General features: G+C 41.3%; 2 protein-coding genes across 3 annotated transcripts in view; both read right to left on the bottom strand.

The window, feature by feature from the left end:
- col6a1 (collagen, type VI, alpha 1) overlaps window positions 1–11,141 on the bottom strand; it is a 66,775-nt gene extending 55,634 nt beyond the window's left edge. Inside the window, exons 1-2 of one of the 2 annotated variants that reach the window (XM_046360623.1) lie at window positions 10,684–11,141; window positions 1,891–2,020 (exon numbers count right to left, since the gene is read on the bottom strand). In XM_046360623.1, coding sequence (XP_046216579.1) covers window positions 1,891–2,020; window positions 10,684–10,771 — 218 coding nt within the window. In that variant the 5' untranslated portion in view covers window positions 10,772–11,141. The remainder of the gene's footprint in view (window positions 1–1,890; window positions 2,021–10,683) is intronic. The other variant, XM_046360622.1, reaches the window with a different exon arrangement.
- A 5,444-nt stretch (window positions 11,142–16,585) lies between these two features.
- Window positions 16,586–19,391, bottom strand: part of LOC124042207 (macrophage mannose receptor 1-like) — a 70,140-nt gene continuing 67,334 nt past the window's right edge. The window contains exons 31-32 of the mRNA XM_046360621.1: window positions 19,297–19,323; window positions 16,586–18,561 (exon numbers count right to left, since the gene is read on the bottom strand). Coding sequence (XP_046216577.1) covers window positions 18,287–18,561; window positions 19,297–19,323 — 302 coding nt within the window. The 3' untranslated portion in view covers window positions 16,586–18,286. The remainder of the gene's footprint in view (window positions 18,562–19,296; window positions 19,324–19,391) is intronic.

Genomic DNA, 19,391 nt, shown 5'->3' with positions numbered 1-19,391 from the left:
GGACCTACCTATAACAGGACCTACAGGACCTACAATCTTAGAAAAAAAGGTTCCAAAATGCTGTCTCCATAGTAAATGCTGTCCCCATAGTACATGCTGTCCCCATAGTAAAGGCTGTCCCCATAGTATATGCTGTCCCCATAGTAAATGCTGTCCCCATAGTAAATGCTGTCCCCATAGTAAATGCTGTCCCCATAGTAAATGCTGTCCCCATAGTAAAAGCTGCCCCCATAGTAAATGCTGTCCCCATAGGAAATGCTGTCCCCATAGTAAATGCTGTCCCCATAGTAAATGTTGCCCCCATAGTAAATGCTGTCCCCATAGTAAATGCTGTCCCCATAGTAAATATTGCCCCCATAGTAAATGCTGTCCCCATAGTAAATGCTGTCCCCATAGTAAATGCTGTCCCCATAGTAAATGCTGTCCCCATAGTAAAAGCTGCCCCCATAGTAAATGCTGCCCCCATAGTAAATGCTGTCCCCATAGTAAATGCTGTCCCCATAGTAAATGCTGTCCCCATAGTAAATGCTGTCCCCATAGCAAATGCTGTCACCATGGTAAAAGCTGTCCCCATAGTAAATGCTGTCCCCATAGTAAAAGTTGCCCCCATAGTAAATGCTGTCCCCATAGTAAATGCTGTCCCCATAGTAAATGCTGTCCCCATAGTAAATGCTGTCCCCATAGTAAATGCTGTCCCCATAGTAAATGCTGTCCCCATAGTAAAAGCTGCCCCCATAGTAAATGCTGTCCCCATAGTAAATGCTATTTTGGGTTCCAGTTAAAACTATTTTGGGTTCCATGTAGAACCCTCTGTAGAAATGGAGCTACATGGAACCCCAAAGGGTCCTACTTGGAACCAGAATCGTTATTCAAAGGGTTCTCTTATGGGGACAGCCAGAGAACCCTTCAAGGGTTGGGTTTTGTGAATAATCCCACATGGATTACCCAAACATGGATTCATTTATTCCTTTTCATGCTTGGTTGACCCAGCAGCTGGGTCTTTTTCAATCTAATCCATAGGTTATTTTCAGGAAGCCAAACTATTAGGGGCGTGGCTTTCAGATAGTTGTTTTTGGCCACCTGTGAGAGTGAATGTTATTCCTGTTCGTCATGTTAAGTTTAACATTGCAAATTTAAAACCCCCTGAATATTATTATTATTATTATTATATTATTATTATTATTATTATTATTATATTTGTGTATATTACATATTCTAATACAATATGAATAATTGTACATTGCTCACGACATTTTGTAACAAAGTCGTAACTATCCCAACATTGGTATAGTCATAAGCTTTTGAGGAACTCATACATTTGTTTAAGCTTAATTAAAGCTACAAAAGTGTCAGTGTTGAACCTTAACAATACAACAGGGATAAACAGAATTACATTTATTCTCACAGGTGGCCAAAAATAACTATCTGAAAGCCATGCCCCTAATAGGTTGGCTTCCTGAAAATAACCTATGGATTAGATACCATGATACGCCTCCAGTCTTCTGATCTGACCCACTGGGTCAGATCTTAATAACCCAGCGTCACTTGCTCCTTTTAAAGAAACAACCCAATGAAGTTACCCAAAGCCTTCAACCCAGCAGTTGGGTCCAAACAAGGCAGCATTTTTGCAAATGGACACATTCACAATGAACAACACTGTGTACTCATCAAGTAGTATCAGTGTTCCGTAATCGACAGTCATTGTGTGTGTGTGTGTGTGTGTGTGTGTGTGTGTGTGTGTGTGTGTGTGTGTGTGTGTGTGTGTGTGTGTGTGTGTGTGTGTGTGTGTGTGTGTGTGTGTGTGTGTGTGTGTGTGTGTGTGTGTGTGTGTGTGTGTGTGTGTGTGTGTGTGTGTGTGTGTGTGTGTGTGTGTGTGTGTGTGTGTCTTACATCTCTTTGAGCTCCATGATGAAGCGTTCAGTAAAGCTCTTGATCTGGTCGATGTAGAAGTTGGGAGGTTTGGCCCTCAGAGCAACACTCTCAGACGTGTCCAGCACAAAGAACAGGTCCACAGGACACTCTGGACACACAGAGAAGTAAACATAAACAACAGAAACCTGACACCTGTATATGGGGCGGCTGGGTAGCCTAGTGGTTAGAGTGTAGAGGCGGGAGGGTAGCCTAGTGGTTAGAGTGTAGAGGAGGCAGGTAGCCTAGTGGTTAGAGTGTAGAGGTGGCTGGGTAGCCTAGTGGTTAGAGTGTAGAGGCGGGAGGGTAGCCTAGTGGTTAGAGTGTAGAGGAGGCAGGTAGCCTAGTGGTTAGAGTGTAGAGGGGGCAGGTAGCCTAGTGGTTAGAGGAGGCAGGGTAGCCTAGTGGTTAGAGTGTAGAGGAGGCAGGTAGCCTAGTGGTTAGAGTGTAGAGGTGGCAGGGTAGCCTAGTGGTTAGAGTGGAGGGGCGGCAGGTAGCCTAGTGGTTAGAGTGTAGAGGAGGCAGGTAGCCTAGTGGTTAGAGTGTAGAGGAGGCAGGTAGCCTAGTGGTTAGAGTGGAGGGGCAGTAGGTAGCCTAGTGGTTAGAGTGTAGAGGAGGCAGGTAGCCTAGTGGTTAGAGATCTTTGTAGAAGAGAAAGGTCGCCTAGTGGTTCAGGATGGTAGAGGAGGTGGGAAGCCTAATGGTTAGGTGTAGGGGGGCTGTAGCTAGTGGTTAGAGTGGGTGGGGTTATAGCCTAGTTTCCTGTTTGGCCCAGGGTTGTTCCGGTTTTTGGTCACTAGATGCCCCCATTGTGCTTTTTGACCCCTTTGTTTTCCCTTGATCCCCATTATTATTTGCACCTGTGCCTAGTTTTGATTGTATTTAAACCCTAGTTTTCCTCTGTTTTTGCACTGTGATTGTACTTAGCACCCAGCCCTAGTACTCTGAGAACTCTTGTTGATCCCGGTGGACTCTCTTGTGGAATTCTGTTTTTTGTTCTTGTTTATTTATTTTTGAGTATCTTTTGAGGCTTTTTAGCTTTACCTTCCACCTTGTGGATTTACCTTTTGTCTTGGAGGATTACCTTTGGTCTTGTGGAATTCCTTTTGAGGTTGTGGAGTTACATGTTTTCCTGAAGGACTGGGCCTTTTTTACTTCATTAAGGACTACCTGACATCAGGTACTGCTGTGTCTGTCCCTCATCTTCTGGTTCTGCTCCTGCTCCAGTTGGTTAAGTGACCTCAGCCCGGAGACCCGGGTGCCCCAGGACGGGTCCTGACACTGAGTGGTTAGAGTGTGTCCCCAGGGTCCAGTGGTTGAGTGTAGGGGCGGCTGGGTAGCCAGTTTAGAGTGTTCTAGCCTAGTGGTTAGAGTGTTGACCAGGGTAGCCAGTGGTTAGATTTGAACATCTTGGGCAGGGTAGCCTGTGGTTAGAGTGTAGAGGTGGCAGGTAGCCAGTGGTTAGAGTGTAGTGGCGGCAGGGTAGCCTAGTGGTTCCTGTAGAGTTTCTTCCTAGTGGTTAGAGTTAGAGGAGGCAGTTTTTCCTAGTGGTTAGTGCTTTTAGAGGGGGCACCTAGCCATTGTTAGCTGTTTGGGGTTTTAGCCTAGTGGTTAGAGTGTAGAGCACTTTGAGATAGCCTAGTGGTTAGAGTGTAGAGGGGGCAGGTAAATAAGTGGTTGATTTGATTGGATTTGAGTGGTTAGAGTGTAGAGGTGGCAGGGTAGCCTAGTGGTTAGAGTGTAGAGGTGGCAGGGTAGCCTAGTGGTTAGAGTGTAGAGGTGGCAGGGTAGCCTAGTGGTTAGAGTGTAGAGGAGGCAGGGTAGCCTAGTGGTTAGAGTGTAGAGGTGGCAGGGTAGCCTAGTGGTTAGAGTGTAGAGGGGGCAGGGTAGCCTAGTGGTTAGAGTGTAGAGGTGGCAGGGTAGCCTAGTGGTTAGAGTGTAGAGGGGGCAGGGTAGCCTAGTGGTTAGAGTGTAGAGGAGGCAGGGTAGCCTAGTGGTTAGAGTATAGAGGAGCAGGGTAGCCTAGTGGTTAGAGTGTAGAGGGGTTGGACTAGTAACTGGAAGGTTGCAAGTTCAAATCCCTTAGCTGACAAGGTACAAATCTGTTGTTCTGCCCCTGAAAGGCAGTTAACCCACTGTTCCTAGGCCATCATTGAAAATAAGAATTTGTTCTTTAACTGACTTGCCTGGTTAAATAAAGGTAAAATAAAATATGGAGAGGTTATTTGCCCACCAATTTTTCACATTTGTGTTTTTTCATCAGAAATGATTGCTTATTTTACACCCTTCATGTGTGTATAAAATATTACTGTTTTCAGATTTTTTATTAATAGATTTTAGAAGTGTAATGTAGTGGAAATGTCCTGTATTTACCAAATCATGAGAGCAAACCACACACAAGTCAAGAGTTATCATAAAGTCCATCTTTAATTATATGAGCTCCATCACAACCCTGTGACTCTCAGATCAATTCAGTGTCTATCAATGAATTCTCTGAGAGTCCCTTACACATTGCAACTGAGATCCTTTATAGCAAAGACACACATAGCCAGACAGCATTGGCTATAAGTTATCGTTCAGCTTTGTCTCCTAAACTATGTTCTTATCTCGCTCTCAGGACCATAAAACAAAACCTCATCAACAGGCATATATCAAATACACCCCTCCTGGACTAGATCACAGAGACACAGTGACTGGCACACAGACACCGTGGAGCCAAGAGATAATTGGTTCCCCCTCAATCATCCCTTAAAATGGTTTAAAAGATATGTTTACACATGACGACAAGCTTGACCTCTCCCCTCTCTGGGGCCCAAGTAACTGACCCCAGGACAGAGAAAGGATAACTGCAAATGGCCACCACTACAGTACAACAAGATACATTCTAAATGAGAAGTAACTGACCCCAGGACAGAGAAAGGATAACTGCAAATGGCCACCACTACAGTACAACAAGATACATTCTAAATGAGAAGTAACTCACAAGCATATAATGAAAAATAAAACATCTTATCTATGTTACCCAACTAATTCTGATTCATCCCCGTATGAAAATGTTATAATATTGTTTTTCAAAACGCTTTATATCCATTGATTAGCTGCAATGGAATGTTTGTATTCTGTATATTTGACTGTGATATGAGGTTTGTCTCACTTAGCTACCTGAAGATTCATTCACTTCCTGGAAGTGACATCTTCTAAATGACTAAACTGTCAAGTGGAAATGTTTTACATACAGATCTCATGTTACTGTAATTAAATATTTTTAATATTTTATATTTATGTCCCACATGTATCATTTGTACAGTTCTTTACTAAAAATGTAGATATTTGTTACTTTGGACTGTGTAAACATAAAACAAAACAAACGTTTGTTTTAGAATACTACAGTACTATAGAATTATGTAGTAAACTGTAGAAAAGTGTAGAATACTACAGTACTATAGAATTATGTAGTAAACTGTAGAAAAGTGTAGAATACTACAGTACTATAGAATTATGTAGTAAACTGTAGAAAAGTGTAGAATACTACAGTACTATCGAATTATGTAGTAAACTGTAGAAAAGTGTAGAATACTACAGTACTATAGAATTATGTAGTAAACTGTAGAAAAGTGTAGAATACTATACTACACACTGTAGTACCCCTCAATCACGTGTAGTACTTACTATATAATGTTGTAGTATACTGTAGAACACTATAGTTAATACTACAGTATAGTACAGTATTATCCACAAAAAATACTGTAGTAAATACAGTAATGTCCACCGAAACACTTCAGTCCCCAAATACAATAGTTTTTTAAGTATAGTAATACTACATTATGTAATTCATAAATAAGGGTGATTTGTTTTCATTTGTTGCTTATATCCTACCCATTCCCCTTCCCCATATCTCAATTTGTGCTATCCATAAGTGATAAACGGGTTAAAAAAGGGTTCTTCAGCTGTCCCCATGGAGCTCCTGCACCTACATATAAACAGTACCAGCACCCAAAATGAGGGAACCTATTTCAGCTAATCTCCTGTTTCACTCATAGACTATTATCTTTTCCAGGTGGAACCCTTTTGGAGTCCATGTAGAACCCTCTGTGTAAAGAGTTCTATATAGAACTCAAATGGGATCTACCTGGAACCAAAAGGGGTTCTTCAAAGGGTTCTCCTATGGGGACAGCCGAAGAACCCTTTGAGGTTCTGGAGAGCAACTTTTTTTCTAAAAATGTAGACCATAATTGTGTTCCCATCAGGAAATAGAAAAGAACAGTAAACACTACAGTAAACACTACAGTAAATACTACAGTATACTGCAGTCTGCAATAACACTACGTGAAATACGACAGTATACTGCAGTATGCAACAACACTACAGTAAATACTACAGTAAACACTACAGTAAATACTACAGTAAACACTACAGTGAACACTACAGTAAACACTACAGTAAACACTACAGTAAATACTACAGTAAACACTACAGTAAATACTACAGTAAACACTACAGTAAACACTACAGTAAATACTACAGTAAACACTACAGTAAATATGACAGTAAATACTACAGTAAACACTACAGTAAATACTAAAGATATATAGCAGATATATAGCTTTTTTTTCAAACATGATTATTTGTCCATGATTAGATAGTGTAAAAACTCACCAATCTCTTTCAGACTTTCACGACTTCAAGGTCTCAGAGCAAGTGACGTCAACGATTGAAACACTATTTAGCGCCGCACCACCGTTAACTAGCAAGCCGTTTCACATCCGTTACACTGGCAACGAGCTGGTTGCCAACTATTGAGTTAAGCAGGCCTATATCCCACTGCTATATATATATATATATATATATAGAGAGATGCTATAATATATACTATAGTTTATTGAGTTAAGCCTATATATCCCACTGCTATATATATATATATATATATATATATATATATATATAGAGAGAGAGAGAGAGAGAGATGCTATAATATATACTATAGTTTATTGAGTTAAGCCTATATATCCCACTGCTATATATATATATATATATATATATATATATATAGATAGAGAGAGAGAGAGATGCTATAATATATACTATAGTTTATTGCCTATATCCCACTGCTATATATATATATAGAGAGAGAGAGATGCTATAATATATACTATAGTTTATTGCCTATATATCCCACTGCTATATATATATATATATATATATAGAGAGAGAGATGCTATAATATATACTATAGTTTATTGCCTATATATCCCACTGCTATATATATATATATATATATATATATATATATATAGAGAGAGAGAGATGCTATAATATATACTATAGTTTATTGAGTTAAGCCTATATTCCACTGCTATATATATATATATATATAGAGAGAGAGATGCTATAATATATACTATAGTTTATTGCCTATATATCCCACTGCTATATATATATATATATATATATATATATAGAGAGAGATGCTATAATATATACTATAGTTTATTGAGTTAAGCCTATATTCCACTGCTATATATATATATATATATAGAGAGAGAGATGCTATAATATATACTATAGTTTATTGCCTATATCCCACTGCTATATATATATATATATATATAGAGAGATGCTATAATATATACTATAGTTTATTGCCTATATATCCCACTGCTATATATATATATATATATAGAGAGAGAGATGCTATAATATATACTATAGTTTATTGAGTTAAGCCTATATTCCACTGCTATATATATATATATATAGAGAGAGAGAGATGCTATAATATATACTATAGTTTATTGCCTATATCCCACTGCTATATATATATATAGAGAGAGAGAGAGAGATGCTATAATATATACTATAGTTTATTGAGTTAAGCCTATATCCCACTGCTATATATATAGAGAGAGAGAGAGAGAGAGATGCTATAATATATACTATAGTTTATTGAGTTAAGCCTATATCCCACTGCTATATATATATATATAGAGAGAGAGAGAGATGCTATAATATATACTATAGTTTATTACATTAAGCCTATATCCCACTGCTATATATATATATATATAGAGAGAGAGAGATGCTATAATATATACTATAGTTTATTGAGTTAAGCCTATATCCCACTGCTATATATATATATATATATAGAGAGAGATGCTATAATATATACTATAGTTTATTAAGTTAAGCCTATATCCCACTGCTATATATATATATATAGAGAGAGAGATGCTATAATATATACTATAGTTTATTGCCTATATCCCACTGCTATATATATATATATATAGAGAGAGAGATGCTATAATATATACTATAGTTTATTGCCTATATCCCACTGCTATATATATATATATAGAGAGAGAGATGCTATAATGTATACTATAGTTTATTGCCTATATATCCCACTGCTATATATATATATATAGAGAGAGAGAGATGCTATAATATATACTATAGTTTATTGCCTATATCCCACTGCTATATATATATATATAGAGAGAGAGAGAGATGCTATAATATATACTATAGTTTATTGAGTTAAGCCTATATCCCACTGCTATATATATATATATATAGAGAGAGAGAGATGCTATAATATATACTATAGTTTATTGAGTTAAGCCTATATCCCACTGCTATATATATATATATATATAGAGAGAGAGAGATGCTATAATATATACTATAGTTTATTGAGTTAAGCCTATATCCCACTGCTATATATATATATAGAGAGAGAGAGAGATGCTATAATATATACTATAGTTTATTGCCTATATATCCCACTGCTATATATATATATATATAGAGAGAGAGAGATGCTATAATATATACTATAGTTTATTGCCTATATATCCCACTGCTACTATATATATATATATATATATAGAGAGAGAGAGATGCTATAATATATACTATAGTTTATTGCCTATATATCCCACTGCTATATATATATATAGAGAGAGAGAGAGATGCTATAATATATACTATAGTTTATTGCCTATATCCCACTGCTATATATATATATATATATATAGAGAGAGAGAGATGCTATAATATATACTATAGTTTATTGCCTATATATCCCACTGCTATATATATATATATAGAGAGAGATGCTATAATATATACTATAGTTTATTGCCTATAATATATACTATAGTTTATTGCTATAATATATACTATAGTTTATTGCCTATATATACTATATATATATATATAGAGAGAGAGAGATGCTATAATATATACTATAGTTTATTGCCTATATATCCCACTGCTATATATATATATATATAGAGAGAGATGCTATAATATATACTATAGTTTATTGCCTATATATCCCACTGCTATATATATATATATAGAGAGAGAGAGATGCTATAATATATACTATAGTTTATTGCCTATATATCCCACTGCTATATATATATATATATAGAGAGAGAGATGCTATAATATATACTATAGTTTATTGCCTATATATCCCACTGCTATATATATATATATATAGAGAGAGAGATGCTATAATATATACTATAGTTTATTGCCTATATATCCCACTGCTATATATATATATATATAGAGAGAGAGATGCTATAATATATACTATAGTTTATTGCCTATATATCCCACTGCTATATATATATATATAGAGAGAGAGAGATGCTATAATATATACTATAGTTTATTGCCTATATATCCCACTGCTATATATATATATATATATAGAGAGAGAGAGATGCTATAATATATACTATAGTTTATTGCCTATATATCCCACTGCTATATATATATATATATAGAGAGAGAGATGCTATAATATATACTATAGTTTATTGCCTATATATCCCACTGCTATATATATATATATATAGAGAGAGAGATGCTATAATATATACTATAGTTTATTGCCTATATATCCCACTGCTATATATATATATATATAGAGAGAGAGATGCTATAATATATACTATAGTTTATTGCCTATATATCCCACTGCTATATATATATATATATAGAGAGAGAGATGCTATAATATATACTATAGTTTATTGCCTATATATCCCACTGCTGGCACCCATGTAATGAAGCTGGTCATAAAAGAAAAGGGTAAAAGAAAAAAGCACAAAACTGTTGTAGCAACTGTACTAAATTGTACAACTTCGAATAACAAAATAAAAGTAATATTTCAACTACAATATGTTTATACGAAGGCCTAAATTCAATCAACAACCTCAGAAATATTATGATTCTGCATCCTGCATAGGATTTAAATTCAAATCCAATGTACACAGATTGATTGAGTGATTGATGACCCCTAAGGTCAGTTTCACTCCCCTAAGTGGTAAGTTAGGCTGTGGGTAACATTATAATTATCCCACTCTAAGCATAATATGCAGCTGTGAGAGCTAGATAGACTGTAGCCTAACTACATACAGTAGGACCAACGACCAAACCAGCTCAGCAATTCTGCCAGTTTAGGCACGGCCTAATATATGATTTTAGCATTGTCTATTTTACTAAGCTCTCTGTAGCTCCTACAGGCTGTTTGTTAAACTTCCAACGCAACATCTGGCCAAGACGCAGAGACATGCCAGAAACCATCCCGATTTTCGCTCTCTCGTTCGTTCTCCGTGGTTTCTAACTTGTTTCTCATCCCACAGAGCTTGTTTAGTTCCTTATTAATTACATAGCATACATAGACATACAATACCCGGACAACCCGGAACAATAAATCCGTTTCTTATCTAGAAACAAACTTTATAAACTCACCCCAGAACTTGGGTCTGTCGGTCTGCTGTGCGAGCGCCCCAGCGCACAGCGCAACGCACAGCAGAGAGAGAACTCCACGAGCCTCCATGCCTTTGTTCGGTTAAAACTAGACTTTCAAACCCAAAACACTCCCAACCGTCTCCAACCCGAACCTCCGAACTGAACTTCAGAAGATGGATGAAACCGGAGCTCAGTCAGAGTTCTAATTCCGTTAAGTCAGTTAAAAGCCCGAGCCAACACGGGAGCGCGCAGCAGAGCACCAGCAGATGGAACGCCTCGCAAAGAGGAGGGAGGAAGAAGAGGAGTTTACGCGCCTTCCTCTTCAGAAGAAAGTACATTTCACGCAGTAACTATGCTATGATCTACATTTACATTTTACATTTAAGTCATTTAGCAGACGCTCTTATTCAGAGCGACTTACAAATTGTCTAGATTGCAGAAGGGTCCAACGCCCATGCATATCTACATAAGAAACACACTATTCGTATAGACCGACATCTGTAGCTTGATGTTGTGACGTCTTTATTTCGTTTTAGTGGTGATTCTGTCAGCCTCTCCCAGTGTCTAAGGGACCTTATGGCAAACATCTGGAAGAGGGAAAATCAACTTGTGCTTGATTGTAGTTTTGTTTTGACAGCCTTCCTAGTAAATAATGTAATGTATTTCCTAGTAAATACGTAACATCGGTCTACACAGTGCAATCATGTTATATCAACATCACACATTCAGTCTAAGTACACTATGAAAAACAGATGGCAACCGCTACTGTCCTTCTTTTGTATATATATTTTAGCCAATGTTTAATGAAATAACTCTCTCTCTTGCTCTCTCTCTCTAGTGTGTGTGTGTGTGTGTGTGTGTGTGTGTGTGTGTGTGTGTGTGTGTGTGTGTGTGTGTGTGTGTGTGTGTGTGTGTGTGTGTGTGTGTGTGTGTGTGTGTGTGTGTGTGTGTGTGTGTGTGTGTGTGTGTGTGTGTGTGTGTGTGTGTGTGTGTGTGTGTGTGTGTGTGTGACTATGTTGCTGAGGGCAAGAGGGAAGAGTTTCAAGACATCTGTTTTACTTCAGTGTCCAGATCTGACCTGACATGGACGAGAGAAGGAGAGAGAGAGAGAGAGAGATATTTACTTTATATATTATCTACCTCACTTGCTTTGGCAATGTTAACACATGAGAGAGAGAGAGAGAAGAAAGAAAGAGAGAGAGAGACAGAGAGAGTGAGAGACAGAGAGAGAAATAGAGTGGGAGGGGGTGGGAGAGAGAGAGGTTGTGACTCCCAGAAAGAGTTAGAGTGCCACCTGGTGGTTTTGAAAGGAAGCGAGGAGGAGGAGTTGGGTATGTCGAGAGTGTTTGGGGGTTGGGTAGGTCGAGAGTGTTTGGGGGGTTGGGGTTGTGTGTGTGTGTGTGTGTGTGTGTGTGTGTGTGTGTGTGTGTGTGTGTGTGTGTGTGTGTGTGTGTGTGTGTGTGTGTGTGTGTGTGTGTGTGTGTGTGTGTGTGTGTGTGTGTGTGTGTAGACTGAGACTACAGAGGGAATCTGGCCTAAACTCAGAGTTTCCATTGAAAGGGGAGAGAGAGGGAAGCAAGAGTCAGAGAACAAGGGAGTGAGAGACGAGTAAGACAGAAAGAAGAGAGAAGGGGGGAAGTGAAAATGAGACAGGAAGAGAGAGGGGTAAGAGAGAAAGAAGAGAGAGGGAGAGAGGGGAAAGAGAGAAAGAAGAGAGAGGGAGAGAGGGGAAAGAGAGAAAGAAGAGAGAGGGAGAGAGGGGAAAGAGAGAAAGAAGAGAGAAAGAGAGGGAGAGAGGGAAAGAGAGAAAGAAGAGAGGGAGAGAAGGGGAAAGAGAGAGAGGGGAAAGAGAGAAAGGAGAGAGAGAGGGAGAGAGAGGGAAAAGAAAGAAGAGAGGGAGAGAGAGGGAAAGAGAAAGAAAGAAGAGAGAGGGGAAAGAGAGAAAGAGAGAGAGGGAGAGAGAGAGAGGGGGAAAGAGAGAAAGAAGAGGGAGAGAGGGGAAAGAGAGAAAGAAGAGAGAGGGAGAGAGAGGGAGAGAGGGGAAAGAGAGAAAGAAGAGAGAGAGAGGAGGAAAGAAGAGAGAGGGAGAGGGGAAAAGAGAAAGAAGAGAGGGAGAGAGAGGGGAAAGAAGAGAGAGGGAGAGAGGGGAAAGAGAGAAAGAAGAGAGAGGGAGAGAGAGAGAGAGAGGGAAAGAGAGAAAGAAGAGAGGGAGAGAGAGGGAAAGAAGAGAGAGGGAGAGAGGGGAAAGAGAGAAAGAAGAGAGAGGGAGAGAGAGGGGAAAGAAGAGAGAGGGAGAGAGGGGAAAGAGAGAAAGAAGAGAGAGGGAGAGAGAGAGAGAGAGGGGAAAGAGAGAAAGAAGAGAGGGAGAGAGAGGGGAAAGAAGAGAGAGGGAGAGAGGGGAAAGAGAGAAAGAAGAGAGAGGGAGAGAGGGGAATGAGAGAAAGAAGAGAGAGGGAGAGAGGGGAAAGAGAGAAAGAAGAGAGAAAGAAGAGAGAAAGAAGAGAGGGGGAAGAGAGAAAGAAGAGAGAGGGAGAGAGAGGGGAAGAGAGAGGGAGAGAGGGGAAAGAGAGAAAGAAGAGAGAGGGAGAGAGAAAGAAGAGAGAGGGAGAGAGAGGGGAAGAGAGAGGTGGGAGAGGGGAAAGAGATGGAAGAGAGAGGGAGAGAGGGGAAAGAGAGAAAGAAGAGGGAAGAGAGAGGGGGAGAGGGGAAAGAGATAAGGAAGAGAGAGGGAGAGAGGGGAAAGAGAGAAAGAAGAGAGAGGGAGAGAGAGGGGAAGAGAGAAAGAAGAGAGGGAGAGAGAGGGGAAGAGAAAGAAGAGAGAGGGAGAGAGAGGGAGAGAGGGGAAAGAGAGAAAGAAGAGAGGGAGAGAGGGGAAAGAGAGAAAAAAGAGAGAGGGAGAGAGAGGGAGAGAGGGGAAAGAGAGAAATAAGAGAGAGGGAGAGAGAAAGAAGAGAGAAAGAAGAGAGGGGGAGAGAGAGGGGAAGAGAGAGGGGGAGAGGGGAAAGAGATAAGGAAGAGAGAGGGAGAGAGGGGAAAGAGAGAAAGAAGAGAGAGGGAGAGAGAGGGGAAAGAGAGAAAGAAGAGAGAGGGAGAGAGAGGGGAAGAGAAAGAAGAGAGAGGGAGAGAGGGGAAAGTGAGAAAGAAGAGAGAGGGAGAGAGGGGGGAAAGAGAGAAAGAAGAGAGAGGGAGAGAGGGGAAGAGAAAGAAGAGAGAAAGAAGAGAGAAAGAAGAGAGAAAGAAGAGAGGGGGAGAGAGAGGGGAAGAGAGAGGGGGAGAGGGGAAAGAGATAAGGAAGAGAGAGGGAGAGAGGGGAAAGAGAGAAAGAAGAGAGAGGGAGAGAGAGGGGAAAGAGAGAAAGAAGAGAGAGGGAGAGAGAGGGGAAGAGAAAGAAGAGAGAGGGAGAGAGGGGAAAGTGAGAAAGAAGAGAGAGGGAGAGAGGGGGAAAGAGAGAAAGAAGAGAGAGGGAGAGAGAGGGGAAGAGAAAGAAGAGAGAGGGAGAGAGGGGAAAGAGAGAAAGAAGAGAGAGGGAGAGAGGGGAAAGAGAGAAAGAAGAGAGAGGGAGAGAGAAAGAAGAGAGGGGGAGAGAGAGGGGAAGAGAGAGGGGGAGAGGGGAAAGAGAGAAAGAAGAGAGAGGGAGAGAGAGGGGAAAGAGAGAAAGAAGAGAGAGGGAGAGAGAGGGGAAGAGAGAAAGAAGAGAGGGAGAGAGAGAGAGGGGGAGAGAGGGGAAAGAGAGAAAGAAGAGAGAGGGAGAGAGAGGGGAAGAGAGAAAGAAGAGAGAGGGAGAGAGAGGGGAAGAGAAAGAAGAGAGAGGGAGAGAGAGGGGTAAGAGAGAGGGGAGAGGGGAAAGAGATAAGGAAGAGAGAGGGAGAGAGGGGAAAGAGAGAAAGAAGAGAGAGGGAGAGAGAGGGGAAGAGAAAGAAGAGAGAGGGAGAGAGGGGAAAGTGAAAATGAGACGGGAAGAGAGAGGGGTAAGACAGAAAGAAGAGAGAGAGAGAGAGGGGAAAGAGAGAAAGAGAGAGAGAGGGGAAAGAGAGAAAGAAGAGAGAAAGAAGAGAGAGGGGAAAGAGAGAAAGAAGAGAGAGGGGAAAGAGAGAAAGAAGAGAGAAAGAAGAGAGAGGGGAAAGAGAGAAAGAAGAGAGAGGGAGAGAAAAGCAGTGTGTGTGTGTGTGTGTGTGTGTGTGTGTGTGTGTGTGTGTGTGTGTGTGTGTGTGTGTGTGTGTGTGTGTGTGTGTGTGTGTGTGAGACCAGGGTCAGTTACACTATAGAGGGGAAAAGGACCAGGGTCAGTTAGTTACACTATAGAGGGGAAAAGGACCAGGGTCAGTTAGTTACACTATAGAGGGGAAAAGGACCAGGGTCAGTTAGTTACACTATAGAGGGGGGAAGGACCAGGGTCAGTTACACTATAAAGGGGAAAAGGACCAGGGTCAGTTACACTATATAGGGGAAAAGGACCAGGGTCAGTTACACTATATAGGGGAAAAGGACCAGGGTCAGTTAGTTACACTATAGAGGGGGGAAGGACCAGGGTCAGTTACACTATAAAGGGGAAAAGGACCAGGGTCAGTTACACTATATAGGGGAAAAGGACCAGGGTCAGTTAGTTACACTATAGAGGGGAAAAGGACCAGGGTCAGTTAGTTACACTATAGAGGGGAAAAGGACCAGGGTCAGTTACACTATAGAGGGGAAAAGGACCAGGGTCAGTTAGTTACACTATAGAGGGGGGAAGGACCAGGGTCAGTTACACTATATAGGGGAAAAGGACCAGGGTCAGTTACACTATAAAGGGGAAAAGGACCAGGGTCAGTTACACTATAAAGGGGAAAAGGACCAGGGTCAGTTACACTATATAGGGGAAAAGGACCAGGGTCAGTTAGTTACACTATAGAGGGGGGAAGGACCAGGGTCAGTTACACTATATAGGGGAAAAGGACCAGGGTCAGTTACACTATAAAGGGGAAAAGGACCAGGGTCAGTTACACTATAAAGGGGAAAAGGACCAGAGTCAGTTACACTATATAGGGGAAAAGGACCAGGGTCAGTTACACTATATAGGGGAAAAGGACCAGGGTCAGTTACACTATAAAGGGGAAAAGGACCAGGGTCAGTTACACTATAAAGGGGAAAAGGACCAGGATCAGTTAGTTACACTATATAGGGGAAAAGAACCAGGGTCAGTTAGTTACACTATAGAGGGGAAAAGGACCAGGGTCAGTTACACTATATAGGGGAAAAGGACCACCAGTCTGACCACTCTGGGACCTATGGTGCTACCAGTCTGACCACTCTGGGACCTATGGTGTCACCAGTCTGACCACTCTGGGACCTATGGTGTCACCAGTCTGACCACTCTGGGACCTATGGTGCCACCAGTCTGACCACTCTGGGACCTATGGTGCCACCAGTCTGACCACTCTGGGACCTATGGTGCCACCAGTCTGACCGCTCTGGGACCCTATAGTGCCACCAGTCTGCTCGCAGTTGTCAGTTATCGTGCGCCTGGCTCTCGAGACCAGGTGCACAGCCAAACATAGTCTGATTTTTGAAGATTTTCTCAAAACCTCCAAACATTGACCATATTGACTTAGCCCAGGTGTGGGGTGCTCCCTACCCAGTACTGGACCCACTGCACCCCCCTAATTGCATTTAAAAGCATTTTTTAAATCCACGCCTGGTAACCCGGTTAATCACCAGGCGCACGACCAAACATGCGATTTCTGAGAAGTTGGGATTTTTCGAAAAACCTCCTGGCCCCCCATTGACTTGGCCCGGTAGTGGGGTGCTCCCTACCCAATATTGGACCCACCAGCAACAATGAAATGTAACAATGAAACCTAGAACGGCAGAAACAAGATACTTTCTATCAGTGACTTTTTTCAGAAGGAAAATGTTATTGCAACCTCTCTGCAATAAGGATTTGAGACCAAACGGTCCGGAGAAGTTTCAAGTGTTTATTACCAAGGATACAGTCAGTGCATACATTCAGAAAGCTCACAGCACATCATATACTCCTCCCTCCTTTTGGTCAACACCCTCTACCAGCTATGCATTTTATGACCCCAGTGAGTTTCCCTCCATTCCCCTGTAGAATGTCCATCTCTTTGTTTAGCTAGATGTCAGATTCACAACCCGTCATTCCTCCGTCCTGGGCTTGACCCTGCTCTCTGATCCCTCCGTCCTGGGCTTGACCCTGCTCTCTGATCCCTCCGTCCTGGGCTTGACCCTGCTCTCTGATCCCTCCGTCCTGGGCTTGACCCTGCTCTCTGATCCCTCCGTCCTGGGCTTGACCCTGCTCTCTGATCCCTCCGTCCTGGGCTTGACCCTGCTCTCTGATCCCTCCGTCCTGGGCTTGACCCTGCTCTCTGATCCCTCCGTCCTGGGCTTGACCCTGCTCTCTGATCCCTCCGTCCTGGGCTTGACCCTGCTCTCTGATCCCTCCGTCCTGGGCTTGACCCTGCTCTCTGATCCCTCCGTCCTGGGCTTGACCCTGCTCTCTGATCCTAGGCCATGTCCTCGTATATGATTAGGTCATGGTTTTTAAACTAGCAAACACACAGTTTCATGACCTAAACTCCATTAATACTCTCCTTAATCATTCACTAAACAGGATACAAACAAAACTACAGTTTAACTTGAAACATGTTGACATTTGAGAATCCATCAGATTCTAACAGAAGTGCATTGAACCGGAACCTGGCAGAATGTTCAACTCGTAGTAAACAGCTGATCTTTACTGTAGAAACGGGAAGAATATACTCCAACATACTGGACAATCTCAATGTTCAGATGACAGCCAGGTTTGACCACCTTCCAATGATGAGATCAATGTTCTTCTTCTCTGGTTGTGTTTGATCATTTCACTGGCTGTGTTCGATCTTGTCCATCGATGGAAATAAGTCCCAGACTTTATTGTGTATTATCACACATGATTTTATTCATGCATTTATGGCTTTTTCAAGGTTTATATGTACTTGTTTTATAAAATGGTCGAATGAATAAACTAAACTATAAGACTGGAAGTCTATGGTTATCTGCTAGCATGCATTAATGCAATGACCAATCCTTCCAGATAGCAGATAAACATAGACTTACTGTCATTGCGCTAATTCTAGTTAGCATTGGCTCGCGAAACTACCTCTAACTTCCTTCATAGAGAAATAAAAATGGTATCAAACATTGCCAAAATCGTGACTCATCCCTTTAAGGATGATCTTGTACATTTCACCAACAGAGACGAATCACCGAGACAGCTTCTCAGCTTCTTGTTCCAGCATGACCTGACACACACTGTCCCCAATGCGAGAGAGTTACTGCAGCTGGTCCAATAGAAAGTGCCTAACCGGCCTCAGACCTCACCGCACATCCCCTGATTCCTAGGTGCAATATGTGAAGGTCGAGACATGAGGATTCTAATATCCCAGAAGTCTTTGCGTAAATGGGGAAAATTTTCGAAACATCAGCGAAACTAGTTAGCAATGACGCTGGTCCAATGAATTTGTTGATTATTTTCAAAAGCTTGTGCATGTAAATATGACTTTGCCTAGCCTGGGTTGGATCTTTAACCTTCCTCCCCCTCGACTCCCCCCTCGACTCTCTCCAATCATAAAGTGATCATTGGCTGAGCCTCCATATGGTTAACCAGCTGGCTAGTGTCCACCATGCTGGGGTCAACCTCGGTGACGGGCTCCGTGTAGAGGGGGTTGTCGAAGGTAATCCGGCCTGCGCTGAAGACCAGGGGGTTGGTGAAGGAGGGCAGGGGACGGCCGGTCTTCTTGTAGAGCATTAAGGCTGTGAGGCCCATCAGACACATGGTAGCCAATACCACCACCACTGCCAGGCCTGAATACACACGCCTCTGACCTGCCTTCAGAGACACTGCAGGATCACAGGAATAAATATTACAGTATGACTATGGGTTGACTGATATGACTGATTGGTTAATTGACCGAGTGGTTAATCGACAGAGTGGTTAAATGACAGAGTAGTTTATTGACAGAGTGGTTAATCGACAGAGTGATTAATTGACAGAGTGGTTAAATGACAGAGTGGTTAAATGACAGAGTGGTTAAATGACAGAGTGGTTCATTGACAGAGTGGTTAAATGACAGAGTGGTTAAATGACAGAGTGGTTCATTGACAGAGTGGTTAAATGACAGAGTGGTTAAATGACAGAGTGGTTCATTGACAGAGTGGTTAAATGACAGAGTGGTTAAATGACAGAGTGGTTCATTGACAGAGTGGTTAAATGACAGAATGGTTCATTGACAGAGTGGTTAAATGACAGAGTGGTTCATTGACAGAGTGGTTAAATGACAGAGTGGTTAAATGACAGAGTGGTTCATTGACAGAGTGGTTAAATGACAGAGTGGTTAAATGACAGAGTGGTTAATTGACAGAGTGGTTAAATGACAGAGTGGTTAAATGACAGAGTGGTTAATTGAGAGAGTGGTTCATTGACAGAGTGGTTAATTGACAGAGTGGTTAATTGACAGAGTGGTTAATTGACAGAGTGGTAATAGACTGATCATTCATTGACTGATTGATTGATTAGTTGATTGAAGGATGGATGATGGGTTGGATGATTGATTGGCTCATTCATTCATGACTCACCATGTGTTGGTGGTGTTTCTGGTAGAACTGGAGGTGGAACAGAGAGGATTAATAACAAGGTTTTATTAAAAGGTCCAACGCTGTCTATTTAGTTT

The sequence above is a fragment of the Oncorhynchus gorbuscha genome, linkage group LG08 (assembly GCF_021184085.1).
Source record: "Oncorhynchus gorbuscha isolate QuinsamMale2020 ecotype Even-year linkage group LG08, OgorEven_v1.0, whole genome shotgun sequence".
Classification (NCBI taxonomy): Eukaryota; Metazoa; Chordata; class Actinopteri; order Salmoniformes; family Salmonidae; genus Oncorhynchus; species Oncorhynchus gorbuscha.
This window is presented reverse-complemented; position numbering and strand designations above follow the sequence as displayed.